The sequence below is a fragment of the Xiphophorus hellerii genome, chromosome 6 (genome assembly GCF_003331165.1).
Source record: "Xiphophorus hellerii strain 12219 chromosome 6, Xiphophorus_hellerii-4.1, whole genome shotgun sequence".
Lineage (NCBI taxonomy): Eukaryota > Metazoa > Chordata > Actinopteri > Cyprinodontiformes > Poeciliidae > Xiphophorus > Xiphophorus hellerii.
In genome coordinates this window covers 12,217,658-12,238,245 of record NC_045677.1, presented here as the reverse complement: position 1 = coordinate 12,238,245, position 20,588 = coordinate 12,217,658, and the positions used below count along the sequence as shown (strand labels likewise).

At 39.8% G+C, this 20,588-nt stretch overlaps 1 protein-coding gene across 1 annotated transcript; it reads right to left on the bottom strand.

Annotated features, from left to right (window-relative positions):
* Positions 1 to 956: 956 nt before the first annotated feature.
* On the bottom strand, positions 957 to 19,790 carry LOC116721881 (nuclear receptor ROR-beta-like). The gene is made up of 10 exons (XM_032565908.1): positions 19,305 to 19,790; positions 9,409 to 9,494; positions 9,165 to 9,306; positions 8,571 to 9,077; positions 7,677 to 7,798; positions 6,870 to 7,002; positions 6,226 to 6,333; positions 5,355 to 5,465; positions 4,712 to 4,824; positions 957 to 3,456 (listed from the first exon to the last, which is right to left on the bottom strand). The coding sequence occupies exons 1-10, from the start codon at positions 19,309 to 19,311 to the stop codon at positions 3,295 to 3,297; spliced, it is 1,491 nt and encodes a 496-aa protein (XP_032421799.1). The 5' UTR covers positions 19,312 to 19,790; the 3' UTR covers positions 957 to 3,294.
* Positions 19,791 to 20,588: the final 798 nt, after the last annotated feature.

Sequence of the window (20,588 nt, the reverse complement as noted above, 5' to 3'; positions counted from 1 at the left end):
AACCAAAGAGCAAACCTTCTGCTCACACATAAGGAAATGACATATGAATCAAGGCTGAAAGGACAAGATCCCAGACACATTTAAATGAAATGACCTTCTTTCATAGGGTGAGGCGCACCATCTTTGCAGGGGGAGCTCGAAGTAGAACCGCTACTCCTCTGGATTGAAGTACTGTAAGTCTCATGAAGTTTTCTCTTTGGAGGTTTTCCTTTGACACCCTGTTGGGAGGAGACCAGGTAGATCCCACATGTCCCTTCTGGCCTTTTGTGCGAGATGCTTCTACTTTTCCTACTAGCCCTGCAACCTGACCTCAGAAAAGCTGAAGAAACCGGATTGATGGAAATGCCTCACCCAAATAGGGTTTAATCTGTTTTTTTAAAAACCTTTTCAGTTGAAAGTAATGGTAGTTGAAGTATTTTAGAATTTAAAGAGGATCTAATGCAATCCAGATTCATCAGAAAAAAAGACAGTTATTTAGACTACAGGATTAAATATGAAGCTTCAAATCAGATAGCAGCTTCAGCATCATTGCAGGTTTTCTATCAGTACTCACACTTTGCAGAACACGGGGCTCTGAATTTCGGATTGCTTGTAAGAGTAGATAGGCAACAAAAAACTGCTTAGTGGCAACTCGGTTGACTTATTTTTTCCAACCACTTGTATTGCCCCCTGAGCATTGGCACCCCTGGTGGTGAGCCATATTCCTCACATCAGAAAGCACCAGGGAACAATAATACTAAATTGTTTTTCCCATTTAATTGTTGCAACACTGAATGTTTGTTCATGTAAAATTTTCATTTAATTCTTATAAAACATGTAGTTTGTTGAATGGCTCCGACTAGTATGATGCTACAAAACTCCTTTTGGACATGCTGGATCATGAATAAAGGCTTAAAACCTTTGCACAAATCCAGCATAAAAGATAAAGTTACACACCAAATAAAAACACAAACATCTCCAAAGGAAAAGAAACCATTTATTACATTCTCAAAACCACATATAATGTATCCGGTTGGACAACAATATATACTGAGCTGTGTGACTCTGTTATTCTTGAACTAGTAAGATACCTGTAGTACATTTTGTCATTCAGGGAAACAAAAAGGGGAGTCAAACTATATACTGTTTTTTGTTTGATGTTTTCCTAAATGTCTTTAAATAAAAAATAAATCACTGACTTTACGAGACCAAAGGTGAAGACACATGAGAAAAATGTGGATAAAAGACTGACGAATAACTGAAAAATCACAGCAAAAGAAACATGAAAACCCCGATAACAAAATTTCGTTTGAACACTAACTGATTTTTTTTTTTCCGTTTTGTTTCGTTTTAAAATTCTATGAATCTGAACTTGATTGTTACAACATTAGGACAAACAAAGACGGGCTTTGACACTTTGTGGTTAACATTCACAAAAATAGATCTTACGTCCACAGTGATTATGGTTATGGGTCTTAGGTGCAAAGGGTGTGAGGAGTACAAGGCTAAAAAGATGACACTTGCAATAAAGGGACAAGAGATCACAGCTATCTCCCTGAGCAGCAAGCAGAGGGTCCTCATGTTCTGCTCAAAAACGACACAGCACCCCGAGTAAGACATTGTCATCACCTTCGGAACAGTGTGTTATGTACATGAATGAATTGTAAACAGTTATGGCTGATTCTTTTTTTGTGGCAGACATGGAGTAAAAATAATGAACAAAGAAAAAATAAAACAAATCGACTGAAGTCTTACTGGCATGGAAGCAAAACTCAGGGGGGCAGCTGGTAGCTCTGTCTGGCCTTGGACTAGTGTCAAGTGAGAAACAGGAAAGTATAAGTGCTTGATATTTGGAAAAGTGTCGGGTGTAGGACTAAAGGAGAGAAACTCCAAATGTACAAAATAATACAGTTGCACCAACCAGCAGAGAGGTTTCATGATGCATATGGACCATCGCAATCCCAGCCTCGAGCTAGATGCAACGCTTTCGGCAAAACACAAATACATCAACGTATTCCTGACGTGCTTTCTGCCTGTCAGAAACATCTGGCAGTGTTTCCTCTGTCGCTATGTAGTCCGTTAAGTCATCTTTTGGCTTGCTGTCTCCCTTGCTTAATGTCCGCGTTCGTCCTCTTGTCTCTTTCAGCAGGGGTGGGCAGCAGCAGTGCAGAGCGAAAGCCAACAGTTCAAAATGCAAGGCATTTTTCTTTCATTACTGTGTGCGAGTTTGCTGCCTCTCCCCTGCTATGATAAATCAGCAACAAGTGTCCACCCCCTCGCTTGCAGGATGGCCGTCCCTTTGCCGTTGGGCCAAGAGGGGGTTGTTGCAGTGGAAACCTGAGAATACTGCCAAGAGAGGAAAAAATCATCCAGAAAAAAAAAAAAAAAAAAAATAATAAAAAAAGATCTGAGTCCAAATATCTGTTGTGCCGCCATATCCGCTTTACTCCTTTTTCTTCCCCCACACACTCTTACTCTTTCCATAAAGTCACATAGACATCTATTTACATTCTTATTTAAAATATTTTTTTTTCTTATAAACGTGTATATAAATTAAAGATAGTTTCATCTTTTCCTGTGTCTAAGTGGCATTTACAAGGAAGGGGTTGTGTGGGACTGAGGTTTTTTCATTGCATTACAAAAGCCTATGAAAAGGCAGCACCTAACACTATTTACTGTGAGTGAAACTGATTGCTGACTTCACCACAGGCCGTGAGTCGGTTTCTATGTGTTTTTCTATGCATGTCAGAAGAACCTCTGATCTGTGATCTTGGTCCCTAAGTGCGGATCAGTGAAAGGATGCATGGAAATGCATGTGCATCCCTCTGAGATGCATAACATTGAGAACTTTTGACTAACATCTGCGCCAATATTGACATCGTGCCAGTTCCGTGTGAGAAGCTTTGCTTTCGAGTGGCAGGATTGTACATTCATCGTTGTTTGGTTCTCATTTGTGCACTGGTGCTAATAGAAGAGGTACATTCATAACTAGTTCGGCGATCCCCAGTGGATCAATGCTTAAATATCTTTTAGAGCTTGGAGCTGTTACATGCCATGTGGGCTGCTGTGATTTTAATAAGATGCCCACACACTGGTTTACAATGCTACAATTTGCAGTAGAGCAGGAGCATGTGTGGTATGTAGTGTAAGGTGCTTCGCCTGCTGCTGGGATAGTGGAGGACTGCTTTGGGAGACTGAGTATTTATAGTCCTGGATTGTCTCTATAACAGCTGGTTTTCTGTCGCTCTCTGTCTCACGTGTGCCCCCTCTACTTTCTATTACACTCTCCTCATCTCTCCTGTTTTATCTCTCTGCCTAGCTGTCGGTGGAGTCCGGCAGAGGCATCTCACTGCCGAACACTTCCCGGTACAGCGGTGGAAAACTGTAGGCAGTCTCTGGGTGGACCAAGCGGAAAAACTCCAGTTTATCGACGTGGAGATTACAGATGGACTTCATTATGGGCAGCTTAGACAGCATCTGTTAGAGAAAAGAAAGCAATGCAAATTCCATGAGCATATGTATAGGTTTAAAGTTATTGTAAATGGTTATTTTTTAAAGCACAGCAAGCTCTTTTAAATACACACCTAATACGATATGCAGTGAAATGAAGAAGTGAAACTGGATTAAAGGAATTTGTTCTTTGCCATTTTTATTGCAAGTCTTTGAGAATAGTTTAAAAATTTTTTAAATTAACGGCAAAATTGAATTGCTTTTTGTGTGTGTGTGTGTGTTTTTGATCATCTGGTGACACGCATTTCCCCTGTGAGTCTTGATTTAAACAGTGAACAATAATAGTCTAATCTCCCATCCTGGAAAGTTTCTTTGTTTACACAGTTGTTAGCTATTCCAATCACTCTTTTATTGTGGTCTCCATGAAGGGTGTGTATTTAATCTTCTTCTGTTTGAAGTGTGCTGCTCTGGGCTGTGCTATGTTGGCCGAGTATTTTAAATACTAATACTACTTTTAATTTACTTTAAAATCTGAAATTCAGATGTGTGAAAAACAACAACGCACCCAATTCTACAGTGTTCCAGTTGCGAAGAGAAAAAATGGAAACATTTGCATAATGTTATTCTTAGCAATCAGACTCTTTACTTCTAGAAATGGTTGCTAATAATGTCTTTTTCTGCATTTGAACTCCATAGAAGGGTCATTCTAAATAATGATTTCCAACTTGGAACTAGAAACTCAAGCAATTAGAATACCTATAATGCTGATATGATACTGATGCTCAAATTTACCAATATCTAAAATTTGTCCAAACTTTCTTATTAACAGTGTTATGTTTGACAATGCTAACATTTGGATAATAACACCTTAAGCATTAAAGAAATATTGTCATAATCAGCCTCTTGCACCAGGAGAGTGCATGCTAACGTAGTCATTGAATTAGAATATTCTAATGAGAATAATTAGTCAGACCATAAATGTCTTTTCAAAAATAATTATATTATTAAATGTTGTGTTTTCCTTAGCTACAAGGAGAAAATGATCACAATTAACAGAAATAATTAGTTTGTGAGTAATTAATATAAGGTTGTTTTACATGGTGAATTGAGTTACTGAAAAAAATAAACTTTTCAATAATATTCTATATATGTTAAAACACATCCAAGTTTGAGGGCCATTTTCATGAACTCGCAACAGACCAAACCTTCACAAATTCAAATCCAATGAATGTGTTTTCTGCATGATAAAGTCGAAGAAGCTGTCTTGATTACTTGTGTTTACCTTGTCCAGTTTCTCCTCAGAAGCACCACTCTTCTGTAGGCTGTGCTGCAGAGCCAGGTAGACTTTCTCTTGGAGCTTCTGGACCTTCTGACCTTCTGTCAGCCAGGGTCGATCTACAAAAGCAAATATTTTAAATGCAGTTCAGATTGCAGATTTTACAACAGCACTTTAAACTATTGAAAGAATGCCTTTTATCTGTTTGACAGATGATTTGTGCATTTAACCAAAGGGTTATTGAATGGCGGAAATGCTGAGATCTCTCTCTATGTGGCAATTTAACTACTGTGAGTTCAAATTAATAATTTGTGAGAAGTTAATTCAAAACCATTACTTAAATGATTATGATGCATGCTAAGTTGTTGCTTTGTCACAAAAAGAGTGAAAGGCTGACAAATAGAAATAAAGCATGGGAAAAAACTCTGCTAAATGATAATTTAAAAAAAAAATCAACATAAACTTCTAATAAAAATATTAAATAATATTTAGCTTTGAACTTCTTGTTTCATATTAAGACCTTTTTGTAATATTACAAATGACAGAACGAGACAGAAAATTTATGGCAATAGTTTGCTAAACAGTGTGCATATACTTTCAAGATCTTTATAAATGCCTGGATACAGCGAAAGAGGATAAAAATAATTACCAGGTGACAGAAGAACAGCAGCGCTAAACAGGGCCATTTCCTCATCTGAGAGCTGCAGACGGCTGAGACCTTTTCCCAGCTCAAAAACGGCGCTCACCAGATCATCACACCCTGCAGAAACAACATAGTACCCCTAATAAGTGACTAGATAAGAGACTCTGCCATTCCTTTTTCACTTCATCACTGAACTAAAATCTAACCTACTAGGTTTACAGTGGAAAAAATGAATAAATGAGCCCTCTTTGTTTGCAAACTGTGAAAAACTAAACTTCTCCCAGGTTATCTGAGTTGTCTTTAGGCCAGCACCTTGTAAATGTACTTGTACGTTTTAACATTTTCTCACGCTATAACCAGAAATATAATATTTTATTGAGACTTTCTGGACTTATGCAAAACTGTTTGTGATTTCCTTCTGCAGCGTGCTTGGTGGAGTTGGTACATCACATAAAATCCCAATAAAATAAAGCAAAGCACTGTATCTGTGCGAACTATCAAAATATAAATTCTTTAATTTCTCCCACTAGGTGGCAATGTAGCATAAAGATGGTGATACTGAAGAAACAACCTAGAGTTAAACATTTGACTCCTTTTCCAGGCTTGATCTGATTTAAGGTCATACTGTAAACACGACTGCAACTAAAAGAAGCTTTTTATTTCAGCTCTTTTCTTAGAAAAAAAAATAATTTAGCCAACTAAGACAACTTAAAATTTTCTAAAGTAGATTACGCTGATTAATGGTATTGCACTATACATATAATAGTATGCAGACAAAAATTCTCCGGCTTACCAAAGCCATGTACAACTTCAGACACCTAAACACAATTTGAGTGTTTCAACACGTACACAAAAAAGTTCCCAAACTGATCCTCACCCAGAGCTTTGAAGAACTGAGCCGAGGCAAATTTTCCATTGAAGAAGATGGTGTTGTTGTTGCTGTTAAAGGCGCGACACATGCGTATGAGTAGGACCTCCAGACAGCCTAAAAGAAAAAGGTAGCCAGAAACAAAGGAATAGACATGGAGAGATGGAGAGAGAAGAAGAAGAAGACGGAAAGCAAGATGGAGGACGAGGATAGATGCAAAAATACTCCAAACATGCAAAAAACATACAACAATTGTCAATTTTGAGTCAAATTAGTGCACAGCATATACAAGACAAAATTTAACAAGTTAATATTTTAAAGGATAGTACAAATATCCAACAAGGTTTGTTGTTTAGTGCAAACCATTTAAAGAAAGTAAAACATTGTCAAATATATGCAGGAAATTATAAATAATTAATTTTGTTTTCAGAATTTTGTATTTCTCCCCAGTGTTTAGAGCAGGTGTTTATTAAAAAAAATGAAAAATATTGTTTTTTAAAAAATTATGTAAAATAACAGGCAGAGGTAGAAGGTTGGAGACAAAAACAACAAGAAGGAAGGATTTTCAGTTAGCAAGATTAAAACTTTGTTCACATTGAAAGAATTTTACTTTGTGAAAAAAAGTGAGCTGGTATTTTGGAGCGTACACTGACCTGCTTTCAGCAAAATAATCTGATCATTCTGGCACAGGTCCATAAAGCCAGCTATGCGCTTGGCAAACTCCACCACATACTGGATGGCATTGGTGATGTGATGTGCGCACTGCTGCCACATCCACTCGGCCGACTGAAAAAGGTCACAAACAGAGCATTACATCGAGTTTACGTTTAATTCTATGACAACATACAAATTGAGAAGCTGGTATCTTTCTGATGAGCTGTACTGTCTGTCGCTAGAAATAACCCTGAAACTATCTTGGAAGCTGGAACCCAGATTTGGAAATGAAATCATGCTTAATATAACAGTGTTTATACTTTAAGGGGACAAATAGAAGAGTTTTTCATTGACGTGTTTAATACAGTTAGCTATGATGTTCTTATTTTTCATCCTCAATATATAATTGATATATAAGAGTATTTCCTCACAAGTACTTTTTAATTGTGGCGTTCCTCAGGGTTTTGTGCCTAAGCTGTACTGTGCTGTCTAGACTTAAAGCGTTTTCCATTATTTTTCCATTATTCTTGGTAGTTGGAAGTCGGGTCTGGGAATGAGATCAGATCCAATTTAACAGTTTTCAAGCTTCCAGTGGTAAAACCTAGAAAACTCTACAAGGATATATACCACACCAATATAACACCTATAATATGCTGGTGAATTACATACATCTAAAACTTGACACTGACTCTTTCCCAAGAAATTGCTCCACAGTAGTAAACAAGTTGCTTATTACACTTTTATGAAATTCAATCACTGTGAAGGGCACAACATTTTTGTTTTGCTTAGTTTTTTTTTTTGCGCACCTTGTTTTGGAAAACTCTGGTTTCTTCGGGTGTGTAATGTACCCAGGTGAATCTCTTCATGTCTTCTGCGCTGTACTGGCATGTTTCCAAGTGAGACTTTACAATACTCTGAGTGACATGCTCTGGAAAGGAAAAATACACATGTCCAAAGTCAGTGTTGTCTCGCTCTAAGCATTTTTGAGGTCATTGTGGCACGTTTATGGTTTGAAAAGACAGCAAAGGCAGACCTATAGCAGTACGGTCTTAACATCTAAAAATTGACATAACTGTTAAGATGATTTGCACTACTGAGTAGTTTTAACAGTCAATTTTCTCACTTTTTTTCCTCCAGCTTTAAGATGTTTTCCTTTTCCTCCGCCAGTAATAACACATTTTAATTTCTTCCTTTATTGGCCCTCAGAGCCTGTCTGAAAACAGCTCCCTTTCGCCAGCAACCATCTAATAAACCTGACACGTACAACTCCTTAAGGTACCTTGAGGCGTGTGTAAATGTATTTGATCCTTTAATGTGCACAAATGTGACACCGACACCATCCTTTTGCCTGACCAGGTTTGTGAACTGAAGGTTAACTTACTGCTTCCCCGTATCACCATCATAATGTTGCCCTTGTTCCACCTTACAGATCAGTATAAAGCGTACCAGCACTATGAGATATATCTTTGTCCTTGGTTATCAGAGAATTATCTCTGCGTAGAAACATAGTTAAGGATTAACCAATAATGAGCTCCAATAAATCAAATTATGAAACAGGCAGATATAGGCTGTTATGTATTCTATAACTGATCTGCTATGGTTTTATGTAGATAAATTACCTCCTGTTTTTGTGACTGTTATTGTTCAGCAAGAGGGGACAAATGGAGTATCAGTTGTTATGTTTCTGTTTTCAGACTCACCGAGGTCTGTTACTGAGCAGTCATCAGGCAACTGGTCCAAAAGTGACCGTCTGCGTCCCAGAAGCGAGTGTGTGAGCAGGAGTTGGCTCCCACAGCTGTCTGCCGTGTCCATTATGGTCTGCTGTGGCGAGTTCTGATTGGACGAGGAAGCGGAAGACGAGGATGAGGAGTTAGATGTGTTCCCGGTGCTGTCTCCTCCGCCTCCCAGCAGCTCCAGGCTGCAGTACTCGCTGGCCTCCTCGGGCGTCAGCGGTAGGTCAAAAAGGTCGGGCAGTGCGGCGATGTCGTCCAGGTCGCTGAGGGTCGATGTGGACCCCCCACTGCTGTAGGAGCGGCTCAGGCCCTCCTCGCCGTCGTCCGCCCCGCTGCCGCAGCCTCCGTCCTCTCTGGGTAGAGACAGAGCTGCGGGGCCGTTAGAGCCCACACACTCTTGAGACTTCTGATGCTTTTGGACCTCGGCGTAGAGGCTGTCACGCTGCTTCTTTGACATGCGGCCAAACTTCACAGCTGCAGGGAGAAATTACTTTTCATTGCAGTAGGCAGTCGCAGACAATCACTTCTCCACTACAGAGTCAATGCTTAATGAATGTTTACCATCTCGGCTCATGCCCAGAGCCAGACACTTCTGAAGACGGCAGTGCTGGCAACGATTGCGGTTCGTTCGGTCAATCAGACAGTTCCTCTGGCGGGAGCAAGAGTACATGGCGTTGTTCTGCTGGCTGCGACGGAAGAAACCCTGGAAGCACAAAAAAGCAAAAACCAGTATCAGATCTATACATCGCATATGAATCAGTGCATGGAGGAATTTGGGTAAAGTTGTGCTTTCTTTCTCCTTTACCTTGCAGCCCTCACAGGTAATGACTCCATAGTGGATTCCTGAGGACTTGTCCCCACAGATCTTACAGGGGATGACCTCGATTTGAGCTGCAGGATGAAAACAAAGCCAGACCAACCACACAGTTTAGAAAACTTGCACACTGATGAGTTTAACAGAGAGCTCCACAGAGTACGATTAATGATCTATAAAACATAAACAGTCAGCGTGTACGTTAGTGCTCTTTTATTATTTAGTAAGACTTGAATACATAAACAGGACTAGACCTGCAATACTTTCAGTTTTTTTTTTAAAATTTATATCTACTATTTCTATCAAAGAGCCTGCAGTGCATTTTTTTTCTTGTCTATGCTACATTGTGCATCAGGCCTTAAAAAGAAAAGAAAAGAAAAACACAAATTACTTTCTTCCAGGAAAAGATTAACTGGTAATTTTCTTATTCAGACAAAACAAAGACTTTTACATGATGATGTGTTTGGTTTGATTTTGAACCCGATAGGGCAGAAAACCGCCCGCCCTGAGTCTGTCTCCGTCTGAGCAGACTTCCTCTGTAAAGATGAATTTTGTCCAGCGATGTTCAGACATGTTTAAACAGGTCGCTCAAAAGAATAGAACGAGCTCCTGATACATATAACACCAAGGATTTAGTTCGGAACAAAAAAAAAACAAACAACTATGTGACCTTTGGCTGTTGTTTCATCTTCAACAGATTTTAACATTTTCTGTTTGTTGGCAAGTTGTGAGGGTTTTAGAAGGAGATTACAAATGACTGAACTTTATCCAACTCCACAGGCCTGAAGGCTGACCAGTGTCCTTTGGCAAAGCTCTGAACATAGTAAACTAAGGTCTCATTCGATGAACCCAGTGTGCGTGTGTCTGTGAATGTTAATGTTCGGAGTTCATGCTAGTGAAGTTAAACATCTTCACTAGCATGAATAATTTCTACCACACTAGCTCCTTGCAATCAAATGTAATATAATCTGCTTCACTCATACTTCAGAAAAAAATATATAAAATCACTTTCTGTTTTGACTCTCATTTCAGTTATGTAATACCATAACATTTTCTCCACGGCTCACACTTTGTCATCATTTTTGTTATTTTCTGCAGTTCTTAGCATTTTCGACAGATGTACAGCAAGGATGTTCAAGGAAAATGTGAGGACAACTTGTTCTTGATGTGTCCTGCAGGGTCTGTTCCCTTATAAACTCCACAGCAAAGATTTACAGCAGAGCAGATTTTCTAACAAGCAGAAATGTGAGTGGGGGGGAGCGCTCGGGAGGCAAGGCAAGCAAAGGGTATGTTATGGAAATTACTGTTTTTATTACAGCGCACAGAAAACAGCAGAAAAAGCGTCGTGAGATCTGTTTTTATTTTCTTTTTTCAGTGATACCAGATGCTGAAAAAAAGTCTTGAGTGTGTGGAAAGCAACAAACAGGTCAGCAGAAGAGAAGAACTGTAAAACTTATACAGGCATGCGAATTTGCTACCTGAGAAGAAATTCTCTGAAAGATTTGCTGCTACATTTGCTAATCATCTCACCTGCTAGACTCCTGGACATTTTACAAGGTTGATAAATGGAAAATCTTGAGCAAAACCTGCGCTAAGACATGCCACACCTTCAATCTGCTAATACAGATTCCCTTTGAAGGCTGGTGTAGTCCAATTTTGACTGCACTTCGTGTTTTTCTAAGGACCGACATATACAGTAACTAAACTACAATGCAATAAAGTATATTCTATGGGTAGAAAGTGGTAAGAATCCTTTTGTTTAATAAAAAGGAAAAAAAAAAACCTGTCAGTTACTAATTGAAGCCAGAAAACCAAAACTTGGCAGATTGTGATCTTTGACTTATTTATTGTTGTATTTCCAATTTTAAAAAAAAAGCTCTGTTCCATGCAAAGACGTGCTGATTGTTGGATCTTGGCAACAACCTAATTATTTTCTAGAACTAAAAATGGGTGGGACACTTTCTCTACAGTAGCAGGCCTTCAGCTGAGCCTAATAAAACTGCTTAAAATGGTTCAAACAACATGATTAAGAATTACAAGTGTTCGCCAGCCTCCGAATCCCCTCACCCAGCAGCTTAAATGGCCCAACATCATTTGTGGGACGCCAGCTCAGTCCAAAGAATTTCCACTGCGAAGCCCATGGGGCAATAAAATCTACCAAATATTAGGAGTGCGATCATAACATTATGGCTGATACTTAAAAGGCTTCGGGTTTCATTTTTGTGAGCTGTTATGTAACCCCTTGCTGCTCCTCACTAGGAGACCCCATTACAGCATTAAAAGGAGTAGACTTCCAGTTTATGAGTCTGGGAGCCTGAAACATGCCTCATTACCAGAGGTTACTGCATGTTTCAAACGGACTCTTTGTAAATCCCATGCTGACAACAATAAGCAGCTATTTTATAGTGGAGGACTATGACATAACCTAATGCTTAGAAAGCAACAATAACAGTACAGTTCTAATAATGTCATTTGAAGCACTTATATGTCGCTTATTTATAAATAAATAGATTATAAACAACCAAGCTTATCTGGTAAGATGATGCAAGAGCGTTATTTTCAAATGTCATTCTGTCTTCCAACCCAATGGACATGAAAGGAATTAATGACATTAATGTCATTTTTCACATTTTAAAAAGGTGAAACTCAAAACATCACCTGCCCAACATACTGTGCTGTGTCTTCTTCTTTCTAGACACACAAACACCAAGTTGCACACACAGCGAAAGCTTAGATAACACCATACGAAGTGTGGCGGTGCACACCCTTCACACGGCCTCTCCCCCCAACCCCCACGAAGAAACCAGGCAGATAGGAAATCACATGACGGCAGCACATAAGACACATATACAAAGAAACCTTTTCTTCTGCTACAATTACTTCAAGAGACAGTCGGTCGGCGCCTGGGTTTGCCGGTCAGAGTGATTTGATCAGTTCTGTGTATGGAAAACTGTGGAGGAATTCAGAGGTTATTGTTGGTCTCTGGAGTTCTGAAAAGCACAACTTTCCTCTTTCCTTTTTGTTCCACAAACGCTCAACTGTCTCTTCGCTAAAACTGTTGACTAAAATAGTCCAACTGATGAGGGCAGCTGCAGGCATGCAATGGAAAAACATCACCCTCCTCTCTCGGCTCTCTGCCCCTCCCGCGCCTCTTGATTATATAACTCCTGTCGGGGAGCATTCTTTGCAAAAGCTCATTGAGCAAGCTCACTCCAGCAGCGCCGGCACCCCGCCCTCCTCAGGCTCTTCGCTTCCCACTGGCTGGTCGGTGCTGGCTACTGCCTCGGCACTGGCTGAGTCAGCCGTCACTCTGGGGCTGGAGCCTGTCAGCCCATGTGGACGTTCTGTCCCACTGACACACTTTCTCACTGCAGGCTGGGAGGGAGGAAGGAGGGAGTGGAACCAGCACTCTGTCCAAACCAGTTTTAAGGTGGAGTTGAACAATGCTAAAGCTTTGCCACAAAGCATCTATGTGGTTACAGAATTAGCAGGGTTACGTAATAACGAGCTTAAAGAAGATACAAGTCAGTGCACAATATATATATTTACAGATTTGTCTACCTCTTCACCATGGAGTGCCAGTAACATGACACCACATGCGGTGTGACCATGATGGTACGGGCAGTGGAACACACTCAAACCTCGAACTTGATTGTCTGCTTCCCACCCCTCTCTGTTCTCCTTTGACATTGAGCTTCTGCTTATTCTATTCTTGTGGTGTGCTGAGGGTCAGAAACACACAGATGCCCAGCCAACCATCCCAACCAGCTATATTACACACACACACACGCGCGCGTGCACACCCCCCCACAAACACTGCACATTCTTTCCCAGCGTACAATCCTTATTTGATATGCAAGCACAGACAGAGTTATATTTTCTTAAAGCTTTTAGCCAAACATTTCTGTAAATTTTTTTTTCTATTTGCGTCACTATTTTGTTGTAAATGATTATTTTACAGTGAGATTATTTACTGTCCCTCAAGTAAACTTTCAAAAGCGCGAGCCTTTTGTGGTATTACCAGGCAAAGGGAGTCTAACTGGAGTTCTTTAGGATTTTTCTGTGTTTTCTTCTTTTATTTGAATGGTGTTTTGTATCTGTTAAGTTGTATTTAGAGCTGAAGCAAAATGTTTGAGTATTATATGAGAACACTGCATGGCTTTCAGAAATATGTGGTAACAATAAAGCCTTTTCTAAAGAAGGCCAGGCAGACCGGAATGGTGAGATTTCATTGTCAGACATTTTTATTGATAACATTGAGTGAGTTGAAGAATGAGCTGTTCTCTAAATTATTTGGGTTTGTTGATGAGTTCCAATTAGTAGATAATTAAATTTTAATAACAATCACAGCAGAACTGCTGGTTTACCCAACATAGAGTTTCATAATTAGTCCTGTCTGATACAACCACTCCTTAAACGTTTCATAAGCTCTGCTGCATTCCTATTAAAAGTGGCTCATTCACTAATAATATTTTGATAATTCTTATGGCACTTGAAATGTCATCAACACAAAAGCAGATTTAAGAATGATCTTCTTTTAAATACTCTTTTTAAAAACCTGTCATTTTCTGAAATCCTGCAGAGTAATCATTATATAACCATGTTTTCATTGTCAGTATACAATTAACTGTGAAAAATACACCAATATATTGCATCTTTAGTTATTTTACATTGCAATATCTTGGCATTAGCCAGATTTAGAAGAAGGTGGGACTTTGGGTTAGAGCCAGTGTTGGTGACCCCAACCTCAAAATTTTACATCACAAATACAAACTGCACCAGTACGATGGTTTAACATCAACCTTAAGTTTTTTAGGCCTGAAATGATTCCAATAAACACAATGTCATCTCTAGAAATGTCTTTGTCCATTCAAAAGAATATACAATAACTATGTTAGACTTGAAAAGGGTGATGTAGCGTAGTCACTGAAATCCACGGAAAACAAAAGAGCTGTGAACATGCTCCATACGTGTGCACATGCAATACTAGTTAGTTGTTATGCTAACTAGTATTGCCTGGTAAAGCTTCATGTGGTAAAATACTATAAAAAGAAAATAAAAACCAGAAACATAAATATTGTACAGCATTAAGTGTAGCTGTAGTTGAAAGCAAAGCCTTAAGTGATTCTACATAGTTAATGCCTGGTACTTTGACAATGTTTTTTTGTTGTTGCCATTTGAGTGTTTCATTATGTGGTTCTGCTCGGTGGCAAGTTCTGACTTTCCCAGTTTTTAATTCCACATTCACGTGGCACTCTTGTGATATTCCCAACTTAAGAACAAAAGGAATGCACCATCAAATTGGCAGTTGTTGCTTGGTTTGTGTTTGGTTACATAGTCTTCTCAAAATAGTTGTGTGGGATATCTTGAATGGAAATCCAATACATGAAAACATCTCAATGTTATGACCCAATAAGTTTTCTTAGAAACCTTGAAAAAGACAGAGTTTGTAAGAACTCCAGCTCCCTCAGTAATCCCTTGCTGAAGTCCAGCCCAGGCTGCCAGGCTGAGGCATGTTTCGTTCAGACGAAGCCATTTTGACTGTAAAACCCTGAGTCAACCCTTTCAGATCAAAGATTTCAATTATAGTTTTTATATGGGCTTAATGTGCCTCACTTGACCGTAACCTGATAAACGAATGAGGATCAACAAACTAAACTGGATGCGCACAATCATAGAATTGAAAACAAGGAAATAAACTATGAGGAAGGTCTGTAGCAAGCAGCTAACTCCAAACTTTGACTCTACCATCAACAGCTCAGTTGGAGAATTTTGTGTGTACTATTGTGCAAATCCAAAGGAAAGGCATTTGAATATAATTTTTGCTTCAAAAGTGACGTTAGAGGCTGATTTCTAATCAGAATATGTACTTCTTTATCAATTAGCTGAAAGGCCTCAAAGGATTATGACTTGTGGAAGTGAAGCACATCAGACCAATTTAGCTCGCTGTCGATAATGGCGGAGAAATAAGAAGAGTGATTACCTTTGACCCTGAATATCCCTGCTGAGCTGTGCTCAGTGTTTTTAACCTTTTGCTCTCTTGAGACACCGAGCATTCCAGGAAGATCAATACCAGCACCGCTTTTTGTTGCAAGCATGATGCATAAGGTCTGGAGAGGTTTAAGTTTGTCACAAAATCTGAGTAGATATCTGCAACAAATTATAACTGAGCAGAAAGAAAATGCAAAACAGGAACAGATTTTCCAGAATAAAGCAGGTGTTTGAACTTCGGGGCTGCAAACCTCTATGCAAAGCAAACAAGGGAAAGAGATAGCTTCAACGAACGAGACAAACACACTGGCCTCTGACTATTCATCAGCCAGCTGAATATACAAACTGGTTATCTCTACACAGAAGTAATTCAGCAGAGGGTGGGGCGGCCTTACGGGAGAAAGAAAATCACTGACCGAGCCTCCAACAGCTCGCTTCTCGATGTCCAACGAGGAACGAGAAGGTGATAAAATGCCCGACATGCCCCATGACCAGTGCATCACGCAGTCAGTGTGTCAGTGTGTCAGAGACGATCTCTGATAAAGTCAAACACACCTAGCAACATCACACCTGACAACCTGCAAACACATAAAAGTGCCATCTAATCTTTATAATCCTGGGAAACTGTTGAAGCACATGTAAATATTATTTCTTTCACAATGCAAATCTCTTATGGCATGAGTAACAACATGGTGACAAATGCTGGTTGCTCTAATATGTGGTAAATTTCATACTTTCTGGCGAAACAAAATGAGAACAAATTCAGCGAGAGGCGGAAGTATCATGATTTGGATCTCTAAATTAAAAAAAAAAAAAATGTAAACAGCCTTTCTGTGGCTAAAGTGTGGGGAATAATTTCATGTAAAGGAATATATTTTCAGAACTTTTTTTGGGGTGGGGGGCGGGAGGATTCAGACCCACATCTCTAACACTGAACTCTCATGAGTACAGTGAAAGGGTGTTTCTGCTTTAACATAAAAAACAGTTTATGTTAAACTGGTAGCATCCTACTCTATACTTAGACTAGGATGCTAAGTGTGCAGAATGTGTACAGTCTGGACAGTCGGTGCTGGTGAGTTCGGTGGGCTCTTTCTATTTTAAAAGATGCAAATACCACTGGAGGCTGAGCGGGGGCCCACAGAGGGGAAAAGAGCTGAGCACTTCACTGGCCTCTAACACAGGTTGTCTGTCCGTGTGTGACACACGTCTTGTGATCTTTCACTGTTGCTATAAAACATTGTGTGGAAGTGCACAGACAGCTAACGACCTGCTACAGTAGAGCAGGAGAACAATCCAGCCAAAACTGCAGGAGAGTAGACCACAGAATTTGTTCTGATTGCATCTTATGTGCTCAGACCAGCATACAAAATGCTGACATGTATTGTGAGAGAGCAAACAAGAGGTTGTGTGAAGAAAAAAAACAAAAAAAAACTACATTTTTTTGGCCGAGCTAGCTAAGAAAGGACTGCAGTTTGTTTACATTTGGATATCCGGCCAGAGAGGGAACCTCCCTCCACCAGAGGCCCCAATGTTTCTCTGTCTGTCCCCAGCCCCTTTTTTTCTTGAGCAAAAAAATCAATTTCCTCCCCGAGATAAGACAACTCTCTTTGTAAGTCAACTCTAGTCTTGCAGAAAAGTAAAAACAGTGCAAGGAGAAAGACACGCAGCAACTTCAAAAACATTAGTTAGCTATATTGAAGGGTTACTTGAAAGGGGAGTGAAGTTGAATGTTGCAGCTTGAGTTTTGTAAGAAATGTTAGAGCCAGCCTAGTCAAACCTAACTCCAAACTGAGCAACAATTCAGGGCCGCCAAACTAAGTAGGAGGCAACAAGTGTACTAGGATTGTCACAAAAGTCAAGCTCAGAAATCTAATTATTTAAATGATACATTAGTGGCAACAAAGCGGTAATAAAGTAAAGCTGTTGTATGTGGTATTTAAAATGCAAAAAAGTATCCAAGCTATTTTATTTCACCATCTTTTTATATAGTACAACTACATAAAGTGCTGAGGTAAAAACACACAACGTTAAACTACGTGGAGATCAGTAAAAATTGAATCTTTTTAATGTGAAAAACGTTGAAGCTGAGGTTATGGTGCCATAAGTGGTCTTACTAAAGTAAAGCCCTTCATTGAAGCATTTGACTGCAATGTTATATATTGATATTCTTTGGCTGATGTCACTTTCTAAAGACAAAATATATCAGATAAGCAATGCTTGGAAATTTGAATATTAGTATTTGTTTAAGTGTTGTGTTTGATGGTATTTATAGGTGATTACCTTTTTGTTTCCAGTTTTATTCAAATATCAATTGCATGTAAAAACTTGAAACCCATAAGTTTGCCCAAATGTCTTTTTCGACTTTCTTTTTTTTTGCCACATGTCCCATGCTGGCAGCTTATGGCAAGCCAGGTTTTGCATTTCACTCTAAACGGGAATGTGGTTTTACAAAAGCATTATGCTGTAGTGAAGAAGTTTCATTTCTGGTGCCAACTAACAAAATAACAGTGACCTCAAATATCAATTTAGTATACAGGTAACTAGCAAACCAATTAGACTGATATAATGGAGAAAGAAAAAGCTAATATTTTTCTCTAAATTAGATTTTTTCAGTATTGTAAATTCTTAAATTTGCCATTTACTTTGATGATCCCACATTTGTTCACTTTCAGAACCCAGTGGGTAACTGATTATGAAGCACAGATTTGGATCAGGTATTCAGTAGGAGAGCCAGTGACTAAGTTTCTGTTGTATTTTTTTTTCTTAAATTCCTTTCCATTTTATTGTATTTTTGTATGATTATGTCTACCGACGGCACCAGGGCCTCTATAACTCCAGAAGCTGAACAGGAGGCCGCGCTCCTTAACCCAGAGTAATATTACTTGATAGCAATTTCTTGAAATAACATTCACTCAAGATCCTTTTGGGATTTCACTGTGCGTAACGTTTGCGCCTGCAGCCGCACATGGCGCTGCGCGCCTTTGGCGTCACAAAACTTCCCAGAGTCCTCCTCCCCTCCCTCCGCTGTAGATGCTGTATAATGCTCTGTGACATAACTAGGTCAGTGGAACAGCCGGGTTTCTCTCTCCCTCCGTAACTCACATTGTCGGCCATGCTGGCACAGCCATCACACCACAACACCAAAGATTGATCCTGTGCAACCTCGGCTGTGCGAAGGAGCACTTTGCTAAATTTAGCAATCGCGGATTTCAAAGGAAAACGATACAATTCAAGTTCATAGGTGCACAATAAACACATAACCTCATAGTGGAAGCACTTCCATATTTTTTACGACGCTAAACAAATAGATGCAAAATAAAGGCATAAAAAAAAGTCACCTATTTGATTAACATTGTAAGAAACCTGATAAGATCGATTACATAATAGTTTGGTTAACAACAACCCCCTCCCTCCCCCTCTCCTCTCTCGTTGCATAACTTCCAACATGGATTCCCCGAAAAAAATCCACAGAAGTCACAGGTAAGGTTTTTTTTTTTTCCTTTTTTTTTTCTCTGACGTTTATGAGATCGCACCGTCGTGAATTGCAAAATGCAACATTGCGCGTGCAGGAACCACAGCCTAAACCTAGTTCTGAATTTCATATTAAGAAAACACGCCTCTGTTTATTCTCTCAATTTAAGCCTCACTGATCAGCGCACTTGATGGGAATTTTGGTGTTTTAGCAGAGCGCCGCCTCCGGTTCTGTGCGGCCATAATCCAGTCAGGAGGGATTAGTGCGCACTGGGAGGAAAGGCGCTCTCAATAGAGTCCCTGTGCGCACACATGTGGCAACAAATCCAACCCGAAACAGGCAACATTATGATAAAGTACGGCTGCACAAGCAATAACTTATTCATTTCAACGTATTAATAAATGAGAAAAAAAAAAACCCTTACCTCTCATTTTTGATGTGTTCTTTATTTCTGGGCAGGGCGGTGAAGACTCGGCTACATGAATTTAGTGTTGGAAAACAGACGAGAGGCGAATAAAGCGCCGGAGCCAGACTAAACTGGCTCTATAAATATGAACTTATTCCCAACTGCGATCAGCTTGAATAAGCACGATTCCAAAAACCTTTTTTTTTCTGTTTTAAAAAAAGGAAAACAGAAAGTGGCAAAAAGAGAGAGAAATAAACTCCTCTTATTTATCGCTCGATCAAGTTAGAGTAAAATAAAAGAGTGCAGGAAATCGCTTCGGATCTCATGGTAAGACGTCCGTCGCGCACCGACGAGCAGCTTCTCCTCAACTTTGTTGTTTAATTTGACAGATTGGATCCGCACGATGAAGGAGCGTTGTTTGGACCCCCCCTTTCTGCGCTCTGACTCTCTTTCCTGCTTTCCTGTCCGTCTACCCTGCTAACCTACTTTCTCCAAGCGTGGACTCTCACATGATCTCACCGCCGTCAGCTCCTCCCGCATCGGGCGCGGGGACGCGCAATCGAGAGCGCGTTTAAGGTGGCCTGGCAAATGATTAATAAAGTGCTACAGTTCTTTTTTTTTTGTCTAGGGGAGTAATGTGAGAAGGATCAGCTTCAACTCCTTTGAGCAAAAATTAGGAAGGTAATTACACCCGCGGTCAGTTCTGCTTTAATACTTCCCTGGCATTATGTTGCCCAAAGCAGCTTTATTTGTGCAGCAGAGCAGGGCCCATTAAGTTAGGTAATGTCATACCTTTCTTATGGCGTGATGCCAAAGTAAAAACCAACAGCAAAACCTACCAAACGTGTCTTTTGTTAGACAAATAGCTGGTTCACGTCACATTGACTCTGATCTTGCAGAACTGGAAGTCTTAGCGTCGTCTTCAAACTCCCTTCCTTCCTCCTGCCTCTTTTAATTTTAGGCAGGCTGTCAGTTTTGATGAAATGAAGCAAGTGTTTTATTATGAAACCCTGAACCGAGAAGTTGTTATCTATAAAAAGATAAGCTGTGTAGAACCCACCACACCTTTGTTGCCCTGGTGATTGGTCTGCCTGACTTAGTGTGCAGACGCAGCGCTTTGCAGAAGGAGTCACGCTTTTCACTTTTTTGGGGTCATTTCAGAGACGAAAATGTCTGTGTGGATCCCCCAGACTTCAAGTGCTAGGGCAAAAACGAAGTAGAACATGACTATAAAGCTAATGGGAAGTGGGAGTTTGTTTCTTTTTTTGACCAATTAAAATCTGAAAAGTGTGGCATGCATGC

Excerpts from the sequence above, each read along its gene's own strand:
- LOC116721881 (XM_032565908.1), bottom strand. Across the intron at positions 6,334-6,869 it reads GATTATTTTGCTGAAAGCAG|GCTGTCTGGAGGTCCTACTC; the intron begins GTCAGTGTACGC and ends TTTTTCTTTTAG. Across the intron at positions 5,466-6,225 it reads TCAGTTCTTCAAAGCTCTGG|GGTGTGATGATCTGGTGAGC; the intron begins GTGAGGATCAGT and ends TTGTTTCTGCAG.